This window comes from Taurulus bubalis (assembly GCF_910589615.1).
Source record: "Taurulus bubalis genome assembly, chromosome: 20".
In the NCBI taxonomy this organism is placed as follows: Eukaryota; Metazoa; Chordata; class Actinopteri; order Perciformes; family Cottidae; genus Taurulus; species Taurulus bubalis.
In genome coordinates, this window is record NC_136608.1 from 2,420,619 (window position 1) to 2,438,966 (window position 18,348).

At 45.2% G+C, this 18,348-nt stretch overlaps 1 protein-coding gene across 2 annotated transcripts in view; it reads right to left on the reverse strand.

The window, feature by feature from the left end:
- The window catches only part of scube1 (signal peptide, CUB domain, EGF-like 1), a gene marked incomplete at both ends in the record, with an annotated part of 91,575 nt that overhangs the window by 51,360 nt on the left and 21,867 nt on the right, over positions 1-18,348 (reverse strand). For both annotated transcript variants that reach the window (XM_079235796.1, XM_079235795.1), the window contains one exon: positions 8,797-8,931. In XM_079235796.1, coding sequence (XP_079091922.1) covers positions 8,797-8,931 — 135 coding nt within the window. The remainder of the gene's footprint in view (positions 1-8,796; positions 8,932-18,348) is intronic.

Consider the following 18,348-nt stretch of genomic DNA (forward strand, 5'->3'; position numbering starts at 1 on the left):
TGGTTTGACACACACTCACACACACAACTACAACTAAAAAGAAGACCCCCACAGTCACGCTGACAAGTCACAGCATCCAAAGACACACACACACACACACACACACACACACACACACACACACACACACACACACACACACACACACACACAACAGGACCTTTAGAGTAAAGGGTTTAGTTAATACAAAACACAAACAGAGGCCACTCCACCTTAAGGGTTCACTGGTGCTGAGCCACTCGGGAACAGGACACACATTACAGGCTGCAGTCACTGCATGCTGGATATTTCCCAGAAGTCTGACAGAAGATACACTTTATTGATCACATTCAGGTCAAACTGAACACCTTGCAATGTTGTTGTTTTTTTCCATCTACTCAGATTTTTGATAATGACTTCCCAAGCAGTTTCAGTGTCTTTCTCTCCTGTCAATTAAAAAAAAAACGCACAATGTAGAGAGAACTCAAACATGTCTGTTGTGCAGAATAACACAGTTAGAATGTCATAAATCATAAAATAAGTTCAATTTATTTTATTCGTGCAACATTTGAAGTGTTACCAATGTTGTAAAAAAGATGGGTCTGCATGCTAAAAGTATTGAACTATTTACAACCTCTCCTCACAGCTCGTTTAGTTGTGTGACTGCTGGTCTCAGCAGAGTCCATCACGGCTTCCTAGTGTCCCTGAGGAGCTGAGAAGTTATTGTTATTTTACAGGATCTGGTTAAAACATTTGTTTCGGTTGCTTTTTCTGACTGAAATGTTCGTTGCACATGATGTGTTCAAGGGTCGAAGAATATAATGAGGGTTTTTTTAAAGCTTCTGGCTGTGATTGTTTAAAGAAAACATGCTTTTCAATCCTGCCGCTGTGTTTTGGGGTTCAGAGGGTTAAGTCTTTCATTTTTAACAGCATAAGCAGCAAAATTACTTTATTTTTTGATGGACCTTTAATGGACCAATAATGAGTTCTACTAACAAATCAAGAAGTGGTTCCATGTGAAAAACCTCTCGCCACAGCAAGCCCATCGCTGCAACAGGATGTTCAGATTGATATCGATTAAACATTAGCATCAGTAGCTAATTTAAATGAATGATGACATTGTTAAGCTACATGAATACGTTTTAATTGTATTAGCATGTAATCAAAACTGCAGGGTCAAAAAAGATAATGTTGAATGATGTTTTTCTTGTGCACCGTAATTTATCACTTTTGTTTAAATCAATAAAAACCTCATTCTTTGTTTGTTTTTTCAGAGATAACAGGAGCGTTTCCATAAGCAGCACCTCGAGGTGGCCGCAGACTAACTGTTCCAAACATGTGGGCCATGCTGGAAAACGGGCCCAGCTTCGGCAACAAAGCTACTCGGGTAGGTTTGGGAAAAGATAATGTTTTGGATTCAAATACGTTTAACCCGACTTTAACCTATGAGCACAACGTTTAAACAACTCCATATTGATTTTAGTTCACACGGGACGCAAAAAGGGGTCTTCTGGGTCAAAGTTCTGTATTTGTTTGACTTATCGACCCCGACCTCCGCGGACATCGTCGCTCTTTAAGTCGCGGCTTCCCCTTTTTGCCCCGTCATACTTTATGTGGCCACACAAGGTCGACCCCTAGAAATGATCGTAAACATGGGACGTATTTTGAGGACAGCTTTGGAATAACACTTTGATGAGACTAAATCACAGGTGAGACTTCTTTTCATTAAGTCCAACTCTTGAATTGAAGCCATACTTGTTGGTCAAAACAAAAAAAAAACACACCTGGGACTAGAACACTGCGCTCCATCTAACGACGCGCTGCGGCGCACATCAGGGTTCTTGAATAACGGCTGCTGAGCGTTTACAGTATCTGACAGAGCCACGGAGCTGTACGGGCTCAGGGTGTGTGACAGGTGAAGTGTTTCTGGCTTTTGATGGTGTTTGTAATTGATGATGATAACAGCCAGGTAGACTGAGCTCCCTGTACTTAAGAGTTCCCACATGCCTCCGGGCCGCCATTGGAAAAGCTCCACCGTACCTCCAATTTCCTGCTTTGGTTTGTTTAAAGTGAGAATTCCTCCGTGTGCGAGTTTTTGTGCACGAATACATGTGTGTGTGTGTGTGTGTGTGTGTGTGTGTGTGTGTGTGTGTGTGTGTGTGTGTGTGTGTGTGTGTGTGTGTGTGCGTGTGTGTGTGTGTGTGTGCGTGTGTGTGTGGCAGCAGTCTCAGTCTGCTTCCTCTCCTCACACAACTCCAAATAAACGCGTGCGGCTTCCATTGGTTTGTCTCTCTGTGTTTATTTTTCTCTTTCTCGCCACTCAACGTCCCCCCACCCCTCTCCCATCCCACAATCCATTGCTCTCTTTGCCTTCCCTCTCTCTCAACACATAGCTCACTGTATACAGATATCATGTGTGAGCTATGTGATCATTTCAAACAATGGCAACACTTTACTTCATGTCCTGCCCTTTAGCATTGATTTACAATATAGAGATTTATTATGAAATATTGTCTTCATAGGAGAATACAGTATTATAATAAATGCTTTAAAGTCTCTGTATATTTTCTTGCAATATAGTATGTTATAAACCATTTATTAAATGTGTCTAAACTGCTTATAACTCTGTATAAGTGAAGTGTTACTGAATGAGGATGTTTTGGGTGCTGCCATCTCATTTGTGATTACAATAAAAATGTGATCACGAGGTATAATTTATGATGAAATATCATGAATCAAATACAAAGAAAAAACATCTTCTTATTATTTTCCAAATGATCTACAACACAAAAAGGTCCTTCTTGTGATTCTTTTGAGGAAAAAAGACAAACATTCTTGGGCTGTCAGATATCAGATTTTCCAAAACATTTCACAATAAGGATTTTATGTATTTAAACAAATGAATAACGCTATCAGTCAAATTCATCTTCAACTTTGTTTATTGTGAGTTTTGTCTGTAACCATAACTTTATTTGCTCAAAGATGTAAGAGGCGCTGGATTATTTACACAATATGTTCCTATGTGTATTAGGGCTCCACATTAATGGTTCCCAGATTGCCACTGGCAACCATTTTGATCTTATAAAAACAGGAATAGCGACAGGCAAAACATGCACGCAAAAATAAATATATTTTTGGTATTTGATGCATCAGTGAAATTTAAATATTGCTGTTACAGTCAGGAGCGCTGCATGCGTTCCTCATGTGCACGCAGTCATCTGTCTGACGTATAAAAGCAAAGGAAGGCGTTTCCCTGTGGGGTGAAAGGTCATCTCAGTAAATGTGCAGACTAAGGAGGACGAGGCATCCTGGTAGCTTTGAGCTGGATGTTCAACATGTGACAAAGGGTCACATTGTCATTATTAGGCTGACATAGTATTTGAATACTCTAAATATAAGGTGACTACATATGGCGACTATACACTGATACATGGTAGCCACTTGTAAAGGTTAGTGTTATTATAATGATACAATATCATGGTTATCATCAGTACTGACGTTATATCGTGACACCCCTACGCACAGCGTTTTATGACGTGAATATTTGCTGCTTTTCTTTTTCACATGTGCCTATAAACTGAACAAACCAGGAATCTGAAGATTACACCTTAGACTTTTGGTGTTTCTTTTTACAATTGAATTAATTGAGTATTTAAAAAAGATATCCCCACATTAAACACATCATGAAAATAGTTGTTATTTTCAGCCTCAAAGGTACTAGCTGTTAACTGCGATCCCATTACATCCTGCATCAGCCTTCAGAGCTGCCAGCCGACTCGGCCCTAAATCACACGGAGCCACAGCTCCTCCGCCGGGAGCTGTGCTCACGTCCAGACTGTTCACACTGTGGGGGAAACTCAAACATGAGGTTTTCTTTTGTTTTTTTTTAATCGTCACTTTAAAATAAGACAAAGGGACATTTTTCCACCGTGTTAAGATTCTTTATAAATATTTTGTCTGATCAAAATGGTTCTGGGCGATGGCGGGCCAGTCGTCCTGCTCCAGTTCACAGAGACTCTGGCGAACAAACGTTCTCTTGGAGCGCCAGGCATGGCGTCCGCATTAGATGGTGTTTAAAATTCCCCCCTTTACTGCCAACTCCAACTTTTGCCAGGAAATTGGTGCTGAGCTCAGAGAAGAATTTACAAGCGTATTGTTTTCGCTTTGTTTTGGCGGGGGCCACGTTGGTTTAAAAAGCACAATTAATAAATCAGACGGAGCCGGTGGACTCGGAGGCAATCATTTGATATCTAATACGGCGGCCAGTCAAACGTCTACACTGTTGCTGCAAATCACACGCAGGAGTTTCTTTAAATGAGACGTTTGTTTTAATTTGATTATATTGATGGCACAAACTCAGCACACATGTATATCCCTTTTCAGGTAACCCAAGACTTTCACTGACAAGCCAGATTCTCCATTTTAGAGATCCTCAAATTTCCCAAACTGGAACCGAGCTTCTACGTGTCACCGGTGGGCCTGTGGGCCATGCCTGACCCGTGTGGTCATTAACCTCCCTGCAAGAGCTGTTTTCCCATTCTGGAGATGGGGATCTTTGGGTCAGAGTCTTCCAGGTTCTCTCCTGGATGTGCTTCACACAGAGCCCTGCGGCACAACTGAGTGGAAACACACCATAATGGAACAAACAATTGTTGCTAGGCTTTATTACCCTCCAAGCGAGTGTCAGGGAGAAAGAAATGAGCCGTGAGCGGACACTTACCATTCGCAAAGCAACCTCCTCACAGACACAACGGATGCGTGAGAGATCATTTGTATCTACCAGACTATAATTTGAGAAGCTGGTTGTTGCCCAAAAATCCTGTAGCACTTATGGTGAATATGGGCTGTCATGGGGAGATTAAAAGCAGACGATCTCTGGGGATAAATAAAGGCGTATCTCCTTTTACACTTCCTGCCAAACGGCAACGCTCAATTGTGTTGTAGAGCTCTACACAGGTTAGAGATGACCGAGATGTCAACCCACATCGGGAAAAGATGTGACACCAATGTGGAGGCGAGTTTTACCCTCATGGGACTGCCACCTCAATGACATGAGTCTTGACTTCTACTCTGACTTAAAGACTTGAGAGTTGACTTAGTTTTGCCCCGAAAATACTTGAGAATTAACTTTGATTTTGGCTCAAAGACTTCAGAGTTGACTTGGACTTTGCTCCTCAAAGATATGGAAGTTAACTTTGATTTTAACTAAAAGACTTAAGACTTGCAACTTGACTTTGACTCTAACTCAAAGACCTGCGACTTGACTTTGACTCTAACTCAAAGACTTGAAACTTTACTTGTGCTCAAAGACTTTGAGAATTGATTCACGCTGAAAGACTTGAGAATTGACTTTAGTTCAAAGACTTGAGACTTGACTCGTGCGCAAGACTTGACTCGAGTTTAAAGACTTGTGATTTGACTCTAGTTCAAAGACTTGAGACTTGACTTTGACTCTACCTGAAAGACTTTGAGAATTGACTCAAGTTTAAAGACTTGAGACTTGACTTTAGTTCAAAGACTTGAGACTTTACCTCAAAGACTTCAGACTTGACTCGAGTTTAAAGACTTGTGATTTGACTCTAGTTCAAAGACTTGAGACTTGACTCTAGCTCAAAGACCTGAGACTTGATTTAGACTTTAGCTCAAAGACTTGAGAATGGACTTAGACTCTAGTTCAAAGACTTGAGAATGGACTTAGACTCTAGTTCAAAGACCTGAGACTTAACTCTAGTTCAAAGACCTGAGACTTAACTCAGACTCTAGTTCAAAGACTTGACTCTAGTTCAAAGACTTGAGACTTGACTCTAGTTCAAAGACTTGAGACTTGACTTTAGTTCAAAGACCTGAGACTTGACTCTAGTTCAAAGACTTGAGAATTGACTCTAGTTCAAAGACCTGAGACTTAACTCAGACTCTAGTTCAAAGACTTGAGACTTGACTTGGACTTGAAAAATTACTTGTCGGCATCTCTTTGTTTTTGCGAAATACGGATGTGTTTGTGAAGTTGTGAGCACACGAGTGGATAAATGAGACTTAAACCAATTACTTCAATTCATCAAGACTTTTCTCTGAGAGGTATGTGAGGAAAACAATGTTTTCTTCAAGAATTCAAGGTAACCCATGGAGAGTAATTCATGTATAAATGGTAATTTTGGGGTGATTTATTTATTTGAGTAAAAGTACCAAATGCAAAATGTCCTGCCTTCAAAACCCTACTGAAGGAAAAATAAATGAGTTTGATCATCACTGCTATGAAGCACTCATCTTTAATAACTGTAGTACACCAGTGAGCCTCATATTGTATAGTCTGTCTGTATGTTGTCAGATCGATCCACTGTCTTTAAACAGTGGTAGGGGTCCTGATCTGGTTCCTGGAGGATGAAATAAAGAGAATGAATAAAAGGAGACAAGATGAAGAACCGGGCCACGGCAGGGAAGATGGAAAAAAACACGCGCAGGGAGATTCCTGTGGGACACCGGGATGCTGCTGCTATTCCTGTGCAGGAGACAAGTATCCGATTGAGGATCTCTGGACGGGGAGGGGGCTGTGAGCCGGCGGTTCAAGGCTCAGAACAGCTTCCAGTGCGGGGCAAGGGGAACACACCGCAAGCGTCTTCCTGAGTGTTTACCGTGAACATCCCTCTGACAGGAGCCGGAATTACACATGTTGACACAGTAATTACTTTGATTTAGCTAATGGAGAGATCTTCATGACATAAATATATGCTTCAATCAAGTACTTTTAGCATTAAAATCATTTTTACCATTAACAAAGGAAAATTTGTCAATGGAATTTGGTAATTCGATTTAATCTGTGGCTTCATTCCGTGATGTAACTTTGCAAATCCACCGCATAAAAAGTGAGAACTCCCAGTGGCTGTCCCCTGAAACCTTGATAAATAGTTTGCTGGTTCACAGGGTTTCCAGAGAGCAAACACACTTCTATTTCTGCATCTCTTTCACCTCTTTCTCTGAATGTCTCCACAGAGAATCCTCTAACATCGCCGACGCCGTGAGGAGAGGGGGAGGATGAAGGAGAGGTCCCTCCGCTGCAGCCTCTCCCTGGATTTCATCTCCGTTTCCCCCAGCGCCTCCTTCTCTTGTGCCCTCGCAAAAAGATGACAGATGACTGTCCCCTCGTCCCGCCTTTGAACTTCAACGCCACACTGTCCCCATTCACCGCCGCTTGCATGTGAGCATTGTGCCGAGAGAATGCATGTGTGTGTGAGCGGAGGGGGGATAAGTAGGCCTCCTCACCTCGGGATCACCGCTCCCTCAGACCGAGGCCATAAATTAAATGCGACAGGCTTAATGGGTCGTGGATGCCCGGGTAGTGGGGTCAAACGATTTAAAGAAATCCAACGTCACTGCGAGTGTGGAGAGCGACCGGCCGAGCCAGAGGCATGATGTCAGTGCCCTCGGATCCCACGTCTCCTTGTGATCCAGAGAGCCTGTCACAGGGTCACGCACAAGGGGGATTACTTTTTAGGAGGCGCTGAGTCGACAGCAAAGAGCGGGGGAGCGTCGCAAGACTGAAGTAGCTTCATGTTCAACAGGATCAAACCATTGTACAGTCCCCTGGGGAGCATCTCGCTCAAATGGACTGATATGTATTTCACTGAAGACGTGAGTGTAGTAAAACTGAAGACATTTTAAAGTTGTACATTTACAAGAGGGTTGTAAAATCATAAAGACAAAAAAAGCGTCCTGTATCAGATGTCCTCTGAGCGAGGAGAAGGTCCTGAAATATTTACATGTTCTATGTTCTTTTGTGAACATGAATAAATAATATATCATATATTTTTAAACGAGGCGACACAAGTCTGTGGTGGGATGAGTCTTTTTTTTCATGTATATTTGTGACTTTAAACTCAGAGAATTTTAAGTATTTTTCTTATTCTTCCGGTAAAATTACTACTTTGAACCTTTGAGAATATCACATTTCTTTCTCAGAATATTACTCCCTTCCTCCAGCTCCATATTTATTTATTTTTGGCCATACGGAGTCGCATGAACCACGGGTTACGGCAGACATTTATTTTAGGTCAAATCCACATTTTCGAAAAGGGTCGGTGCCGGGGACAAATCTGATGGATCCGGAGATTGTCGACAGTCATGATGTGAGGCTGGACTTTAGCTCACATGCTCACGATCAAAATGCTAGCATGCTACAGGTGCAGCGTTTACCATGTTCACCATCGTACTTTAGCATGTTAGCTAAAAACATGATAGGAGTAGTTTTTGCAGGTGTTCGGTCATAAATTAATAATGTAAAGTATTACAAATATTAGTAATACACGTATGCAGTCACTAAAGAAAGGGACATAACCAAAACCACAAATGTCAACTTCATGGTGGTACCACAGCCATTAGGATCCACCGTCCATGGATATCTGGCCTTGATATGATGGTAATCCATCCAACAGTTGCTGAGATATTTCCCTGCCATGAGCATGGCAAGAAGCTGTTTAAAATGACAGCTCTTCAGTGGTCATATGCAAAGCATTTCTACATTTGACATGTTACTGAGGGCCCATCGAGTCATGATCCTTCCTCTCCTAGAGAATCATATTTACAGGAAGAACGTGTCTTTTAATGCATTGAGCTGTCTTTGACACGTCCAGTCAGAAGCAGTGGGGAAAACACCTCTTCTTAGACTGGTAAAGACCATTGACTCCGCCAATATTCATAATAAATAATAATAAACAAATGCTTTGTCATTGTCAATGCTTTGTCATTCTAGCAAACGGGTCCAGTTGCCCCAACACATTGGAGACAGTGTGATGTGTGTTTAGCTCAAGGTGGAGCAGCTCTTACCATCAGAGCGGTGGATGCAGGTGTGCTGGTTGTCGCTGAGGAAGAAGCCATCCGTGCACTGACACTCGTAGCTCCCCATGGTGTTGAGGCACACTTGCTGGCACCCGCCGTTGTTGTCCATGCACTCGTCCACATCTGTTAGGCACAGAGAGAGAGAGAGAGAGAGAGAGAGAGAGAGAGAGTCAGTCACGGTGGACCAGCAGCCGAGTCGGCTTCACAAACAAACGTGTGTCCCTGAAAGTTTATGTGCCGGAAAATGTCAGATGAGAGGGATGACGTCAGAGTCGGGAATGTGAGGGTTCACGCATGTTCACGCGCGCACACACACACACACACACACACACACACAGGGCGTCCTAACAGGCGTCTGATCCTGGCACCCCGGGGTCTAGATCAAACTCCTGGCACCAGGCTGTAACGGGGGTCTGACAAGGTGAGCGTGTGTGTGTGTGTGTGTGTTTGATGTGTGCATGCGTGTGTTTATAGGGCCCCCGCTGTGCCGCTGAAAGGCCAGTAAATTTCCAATGGGGCATTTTGATGGGGGCTGAAGTGAACTGCAAACTTGTAACACCCTCAACTGACTTTAACAGAGATCAAACACGGCTGCCCATGTGTGTGTGTGTGTGTGTGTGATCCCAGTGGCTGACCGGGATGACTTTCCATTGTGTTTAGTCTGAGGTTCTGACAGTGCCGGCAGGTTACACAAACACACTGCAAAGAATGACAGAAGGGTTCATTTAACGTGTGTGACATGTTCTGATTGGCCGGACCTCGAGCCATGGTTACTCTTCTCTATCCAACCCATGCACTATCAAGTCAGTACACTCACATCGGGTTCCGATCCACCAGACCGCATGCCGAGGTGGTCTCACACATAGACTCTGTATGAGAAAGTGGACTTAGTCACTGTACGGTCACCCATTGGTTTGTGAACTGCCGTTTGAAGCCTGGAGTTCAGCATGTTTGCCGCCGCCATCTTTACATTTCATTTAGCTGACGCTTTATCCAAAGCGACTTGCATTTTTGCTCTACACAGCAACGGGAAGCAGTTAGGGGACCGGACCACGACCGGCAGCACCGCCCTAATGCTCTACTTTATGCTCTATTTGATTAAATGTAGTTGTGTTATGATTACCGGTAACACTTTCTTAGTGCCGGCGTGGCCGTGTTGGCTGGATTGGACGTTCTGGACGTCGTCGCCTGTGTTTAACTCTGTGTGTCCATCATGTCCCCTGATGTGTGTCCATCATGTCCCCTGATGTGTGTCCATCATGTCCCATGATGTGTGTCCATCATGTCCCCACTCTGTGTGTCCATCATGTCCCCTGATGTGTGTCCATCATGTCCCCTGATGTGTGTCCATCATGTCCCCACGCTGTGTGTCCATCATGTCCCCTGATGTGCGTCCATCATGTCCCCTGATGTGCGTCCATCATGTCCCCTGATGTGTGTCCATCATGTCCCCTGATGTGTGTCCATCATGTCCCCACTCTGTGTGTCCATCATGTCCCCTGATGTGTGTCCATCATGTCCCCACTCTGTGTGTCCATCATGTCCCCACGCTGTGTGTCCATCATGTCCCCTGATGTGTGTCCATCATGTCCCCTGATGTGTGTCCATCATGTCCCCTGATGTGTGTCCATCATGTCCCCTGATGTGTGTCCATCATGTCCCCACACTGTGCGTCCATCATGTCCCCTGATCTGCGTCCATCATGTCCCCTGATGTGCGTCCATCATGTCCCCTGATGTGCGTCCATCATGTCCCCTGATGTGTGTCCATCATGTCCCCTGATGTGCGTCCATCATGTCCCCATGCTGTGCGTCCATCATGTCCCCTGATGTGTGTCCATCATGTCCCCTGATGTGTGTCCATCATGTCCCCTGATGTGTGTCCATCATGTCCCCATGCTGTGCGTCCATCATGTCCCCTGATGTGCGTCCATCATGTCCCCTGATGTGCGTCCATCATGTCCCCACTCTGTGCGTCCATCATGTCCCCTGATGTGTGTCCATCATGTCCCCTGATGTGCGTCCATCATGTCCCCTGATGTGTGTCCATCATGTCCCCTGATGTGTGTCCATCATGTCCCCACGCTGTGCGTCCATCATGTCCCCTGATGTGTGTCCATCATGTCCCCTGATGTGTGTCCATCATGTCCCCTGATGTGTGTCCATCATGTCCCCACTCTGTGTGTCCATCATGTCCCCACGCTATGTGTCCATCATGTCCCCACGCTGTGCGTCCATCATGTCCCCTGATGTGTGTCCATCATGTCCCCACTCTGTGTGTCCATCATGTCCCCTGATGTGCGTCCATCATGTCCCCTGATGTGCGTCCATCATGTCCCCTGATGTGCGTCCATCATGTCCCCTGATGTGTGTCTATCATGTCCCCATGCTGTGCGTCCATCATGTCCCCTGATGTGTGTCCATCATGTCCCCACGCTGTGCGTCCATCATGTCCCCTGATGTGTGTCCATCATGTCCCCACTCTGTGTGTCCATCATGTCCCCTGATGTGCGTCCATCATGTCCCCTGATGTGCGTCCATCATGTCCCCTGATGTGCGTCCATCATGTCCCCTGATGTGTGTCTATCATGTCCCCATGCTGTGCGTCCATCATGTCCCCTGATGTGTGTCCATCATGTCCCCACGCTGTGCGTCCATCATGTCCCCTGATGTGTGTCCATCATGTCCCCACGCTATGTGTCCATCATGTCCCCTGATGTGTGTCCATCATGTCCCCTGATGTGTGTCCATCATGTCCCCATGCTGTGCGTCCATCATGTCCCCTGATGTGTGTCCATCATGTCCCCACGCTGTGTGTCCATCATGTCCCCACGCTATGTGTCCATCATGTCCCCACGCTGTGCGTCCATCATGTCCCCTGATGTGTGTCCATCATGTCCCCTGATGTGTGTCCATCATGTCCCCACGCTGTGTGTCCATCATGTCCCCTGATGTGCAGGAACGAGAGTACAACTGAACTTAAAGCTGTCTTGGTTCTGTCCCAGACTTAAACGCCCATAAACCTTCAGTCCCTGTGTAAATACTCTGCTGTATTCGTGTCCTCGTTGAACTCCGGCTTTGTTTTTATTTCACTTCCTAACGCCGTTTTCAGCAGATCTCATGGTTCAACAGATGTCATAAATGTGAGTGATGCGTTTCATTCTCAGGCTGGACGGAGGGCGGAGAGAGAGAGAAGCAATGCAGCCATCTCCAAGTGCAACTCATCTCTTCCAACATTTCTGCATAAACACAGGCCACGGGGCCATTTTGCAAGTTTCAACCAGAGCCCCTCTGTTTTGTTTGATTCTGCTTGTGTAAACTTGCGTACAATTTTGTTTAGACACAACGAGGATGTGCTTGACACATCGCGGGGGCGAAGAGGCATAAGGGAGACGATGAGTGAGGGCGGGAAAATAAAAGACAAAACAAGTTGAGAAAGTCATTTCAAAATGTCTTCTGGACAATTCATTATTAGGAAAACCACAAATGTGCGATCTTTACTCGATATTACACCAAAACCAGCATGTATATATATATATATATATATATATATATATATATATATATATATATATATATATATGCAGGTTTTTGTTTTTGAAACACAGGACAACCCGCTATAAATAGGCGACCGACTCCTGCCCTATGGCTGGTGGCTTTGAGGAAAGCAGGTTATTTGTCTTGTACATTAATCAATTCTGATATTGGTCTAAATCTCTGTTGATTGGTTATCTCCACCAGACGTGTGCGCCTCTGAGTCCGTCCACGGCTAACCTCCCATTCTGCAGCAGCCTGCATCATATTTTGGCCGGCCATTTATGACCTAGCGTGGCTGCGGTGACCCACACTTTTAACACACATTTTATTGCCTGTTTCTTACAGTTTGTATCAGCTGATGGAACCACCAGCACACACAGTGCTGTACCTCACTGCGTTCTCAGCCAAGTGTATTATACAGCGACTTTGAGCCATGGCCACACACACACACACACACACACACACACACACAGGCTTACTTTACGGCCCTGACATGTTTTCTACCCACTTACACTGAGTCTGTATGAACAGGAGGACTAATTACAAGCAAAGCTGTGATATTTAACTCAAGGGTCTTTCATCAGTGTGGGATTGGGTAGCTTTTCAAGCTCTGCCTCAGTGTATCTGCCCGCTCCCTCCCACCTCCTGTCCGCTGCATGCGGGACCTCTCCGTGACACGCTGCGGCCGCCGGCTCCCCGCTGCGCCGCCACCCCTCAGATCTCGCCGCGGAATGAACCGGACGCGTCAGAAGGAAAATAAACTTGCGCGAGGCGCACCGGACGTGCACAGAGGGAACCGAGCGATCGACACATTGGGCCCAGCTGTGTCCACGGCAAAACCAAATAAATAAAGTCAGAATCAAAAGGAAGAAAGGAGCCGAAAACAGGGCCGCTCTTTAATCAGCGCACAATTACGCAATCTTAAATCAATTAGTGCCCTAACTTGTTGACACAGTGCATCTGGGACATGATGGAGTGACTTCCTGTCCGCTCACGCAAACTCCCCCCCCCCTCCAAACCCCCTTCCCCTCACCACAACTCTCTGCAATTTCCTAAAAGTGTCGTTTGTCATCCGAGGCTGGTTCAGAACACCACAAGGCCCTGAGGTTTCTCAATGCCATGCTTCGGCTCTGTTAAAAGCCGCAGAGTCTTTGTACTGTTTCACGAGCGGGCCCAGAGCGTGCGAGAAAAGTAGGAAATAAATTGAGTGTGAACTTTGAAGGAGAAACAAACAAGTCGGATAAAAAAAATAGTTTTCAGACGAAGCTGTTTCACTTTGATGCTGCAGTTTAAGTATGAGTTAGGAACGGTTACACACCACACGAGTCGGCTCCAGCGTCCGACTTCATCCCAAAAGCTCACGGTCTTCTGAGGAAGGACCTGACATTATGTCCCCAGCCATGATTAATGAGTCTGAAAGCTCACGTTTTTCCTACCAGCCATGGAAGACACATGATTTTCATTTGACTGCATCTTTGAACTCAGGCGGCTGCTCTGCAGCCACGGGGCGGCCGTGCGGTGTTATGACAGCTCGAGACCCGCTCAGTCTCCGGGTGTCCGCAGGCTGCTAGTATTAATCGCGCGTACAGACGGGTGGAGAGAGGGGAGCGTGTGCGATCGTGTGCTCTTATTCATACGGTAAATCTCCTGCTGAATGAGACACTTGAGAGCGAGACGTTATGACAAACACGGAGGCCCTTGTTGACGGGCGGCGAGGCGGCGACCGGCTGGAGCGGCGCTTGAACTGCGGCTTGACAATAGGCCGACGTGTCAGCCTCCCAGAGGCCTGTTTAAACGGTTACCATGCACTCTGCAGGCAGCGTTGACAGTCAACATAAAGCATCGAGAGGCTGGTGACGATGTGTTGTCCATGAGTCAATACACAGGAACGCTTTACCCAATCTGCAGTGTTGTATCTCCTCAAAGTGGCCTAAATATAGATCCTGCTAAACCCATACCTGGAATACAACATAATCCCCTGGATAGCGCCGACCTCCGCCAGCAGCGCTGTTATTTATTCATTTCATGGGCTTTAAAATGTGAAATTCAAGTATTTTGTTTCAAAATATGATATCCCACATGTGCAAAAGCAGACATACTGCAGGCATCCGAGTAAGCCACATGATACAGGCTTCAATTAAAAACCATGAGTCATGTCAACATCTTTGCTTACAGACCGGCTGCTGTTGTCTGTTTTCTGAAATATTGACCGCACTTCAGGAAGCAACTCTGTTTAATCTGAAATGAACACGCCGTAAGGCGAGACCAAGAAGGTAGTGGAGGCCTGGTGCAAACAACTAACCAGCAAGGACCCAAGAATCTACTGATGAGCAACGACCAGCATCTAAACCCCTGTGAACACATTCTCAGTCCCAACTGGGGGAATACACCGAGGGGCGCTGACCACACCCTGGGGATGACAGACATGAGGGTTTAACAACCATGTGGAGCTGAAGGGGTCTGTTACTATTAGTACACTTTATACTTGCACATTCATCATCTCACATGGAAATATTGTACTTTTTACTCCACTACATTAATATTTGAAAACATTTTATAGTGATTGTTTAGCTGATTAAAATGAAACATATATATACAAAAGTACTGCATCCGTATTAATAGCACTAGCTTTACTTCAGTAAACATTTGAATACGGGGAATTTGCTATTGTTGTGTTGCCACGTTGACTTTAGTTTGTTCACAGAAAGAGTTCTTTGTGTTGCTGCTTTCAGGCATTAGTCAAACGGTAAAATATTGGAAAGGTCAGAAGGTCACCCAATGATTAGGGGAGGATAACTACAGTTGGATCATGAATGACCACAGCAAATATCAAGATGAGGGAAATGTTAACTGCTTCTCTTCACTATAGCTTGTCGAGACACTTTCAACTGTCGCAAAAGAGAAATGCTAATTTGTTGGGTTTCCGTCAACTGGTTTGGAGCGAATAAACGTAGCCGGAGCGTAGTTTGGTCAGGAATTGGTGCTAAAAAAGATAGATATGGAGGGAGGCCTTGAGGAAGGTTTTTTTAATTGTTCCTTCATGTCAACTACTATTAGCCATGTTTCATGCTGTCCAGAGACGGGCAATCGCACTTTATGGGAATATTTAAGAAGACATCGGCAGCAGAAACAGCTGATTAGTCATGTTTGCATAATTCAGCACATCAACTATTTTTCAACAAAGGTATAACAAATACCGTGATGGAGCATAGAAGCGTTCCTTGGCGTTGAGGAGGTTTAATCAAATGTCGCCGTTTCCATACAGAACTTCTTATGCGATATTTCAAAATGCATAAAAAATATGTGAATGGAAACACGGCTACTGTCAACAAGCCCAGGAGCGCTAACATCTCATTAAATGCATGAATAGTTATGTCTTCGTACCGTTCCCATGAACAGCTCTGCTCCCGTTACCTGATGACGGTTCACGTCTAGTGAAAGCATTCAGTGAGCCGTCTGACTAACAGATTGAAAACGTGATGCGAGAGAAGAGGGGAGAGGGGAGAACGGCAGACAGCGATTAAGGTAATTAGATGAAAGCCAGCACAAGGTCAGCAGACAGACAGGACGAGTGCAACGGAACAGACGGAGGAAAGAAAGACAGAAAAGAGACAAAGAGACAAGTAGATGGGAAAAATAAATGGAGACAGTAAGAGAGGAAAGGGGGAGAGAGAGAAAGATGAAGAAAGAACGTGTCTCCTCCATTAGTCTGTTTTAACACAGACGTTCCACAATAAAGACAGCAAATAGAGCCGAACCTCATCACCTGAGAGAAGGACAGAAGGAAAGAGGAGAGGGAAATAAGGGGAGAAGAGAGGAGGAGAGAAGATGAAAGGAATCAAGAGAGTAGAGGAAAGGAAAACAAGAGAGCGTCTGAGAGAGAAAAAGAGGAGAGAGGATGAGAGGAGAGGAGACCAGAAAGGAGAAGAGAGGAAAAAAGAGAAGACATAAGAGGAGATGAAGGGAATCAAGAGAGGAGAGGAAAGGAAAAAAGGGAGGAGAGGAAACAAGAGAGGATATGAGAGAGAAGAGTAGAGGACAACGGAGACGAGAGGAAAGGAATCAAGAGAGGAGAGAGGAGACAGTGAATGAAAGAAGCAAGAGCAGAAGAAAGCAAATAAAGGAAATGAGAATGAAGGAAATATATAAATGAATTGTTGGAATAAGAAAAAAGAGAAAAAAGAGAAAAAGACGAACAGAACAGTGAAGAAATGGAGGAAAGTATATGATGAACGGGTTGAAGGAGGAAATGAGAAAACAAAGAGGGGAGACAAAAAAGATGGTAAGGAATGATAGGAAATACAGAGCGGGGAGAGGAGAAGGAACCAAGAGTAAAAAGAAAAGCCGCCACATGAAGAGAAAGCCGAGTATAAATAAGACATGGCCTCTTAAGCTGCGATCACACGGACCTTGTGTCTGATTTCATGCTTTACCGCCTCGTTTGAACTCGGTAACCCGCTTTTAATCAACCGCGGTTCATTAAGGCCGCATCCAATAAAGCCCGTCTCCGGGTTGAAGTCGTGGGCTGGCTTCCTCTCGCCGGGCCGTAAAGAGCAGACTGGAATCGTTTGAATTAGCGGCACGAACACGTGTGGTGGAATCCCGCCAGCCTCGCTTCCACGTCCTCTTCCAGCTCACCACAACACAACGAGCGATGCGGCGGCTAACCAGCGAGCTAACGGCTGTAGACAGTGGGGCCCGCTAACAGACAGGAAATAGGCAACACAAACCTTGTGATGACACAACTACAGAGACAACCCGCTGCTCCGACATGGACAACTGGCAAGTGTCCGTTTCCTTAAGACCATAGCTTCTTTTTATAGTTGGCAATATCTGTAACTGCAGTTCCTCTACTGACCACTAGATGCTGGCTTTATAACCATCAATGTTGACACGCCTACAGTGCCGATATCTACACTGTAACAGTCTCTGCTTTGCACACAGGGTTGATATCGTTAACAACGAGGTCACTCGCACCCAAACTCACAGCCTGCATGAGCGATGCCGCGGTGCATTCATAGATCTACTTGTCCCTGTACAAACAGTTGTATTTATTGGCGGCTACCAAATTACAACAGAGGCCAATGTTAAATGCCATGTTTAATCTTCCTTTAAGTAAATTCATCCTCTAGCACCGCCTCCCTGAACTCCTGTTTACAGGATAACTGAAATGCTTTCTGCCACTTCAGATCATAAACTTTGTCTTTACCCGCCGCCATTTTCTCCCGAGTGCCCAATCGGTACTGAGCATGTGCAGCTCTCACCGGCTCGCTCCATAGCTACTTCCAACATGTTTAGATATAACGTACATTATATATTTAACCAATTTGTTGGCGCATTAAAAAGGTTTAAACTTCAACTGTAAGTTGCTGGTGCATGACTTATTATTTTAGTAATAAATAACAATTCCGTTTCAGCCGTTTCTCTCAGTGACTCCCCATGTGTGCGTCGCACTCGTCAGCCAGGGAGCAGAATGACGTCTCTAGGATCTGTAGTCCGTCGGTATAGAGACACGTTGTCTGGTATCTCTATTCCTTTCACAAAAGGAACAGCAAATTAGTGCGGGACAGTTTACCTTCTGCAGACATAGTGCAGCCTCTCAATCCTCCAGTAGAAAGCACCGAGGCGAGCTGGAGCCTCGGACCGGGGATGGAGTTTTAAAATAGTGTTTGTGCGTGGAGGAACTTCTGAATTCTGACGGCAGGGCGTCTTTAACTCTGCTTTATATCAGATGTCTGATATTCATCCCCCGGGAGGGGAATCCACAACTCGGCAGCTTTACTCCGCGCCGCCGGCTGCTGCTATTAGCGCCCCGTCTCTCACTCCATCTCTCCAAAAGGCTCAAAGAATGAGGCTGCAACACTTACGAATGCCAAAACACGAGTCACACGGGGCGTCCAAAACCACACGCTTCTTTTTATGTTTGGGATCTTTTGCTCTCGTCAGTCGGCAGGGAGGGAGACTGACAGGATGAGATGTGTTCGAGCACATCTTGTGCAGGACT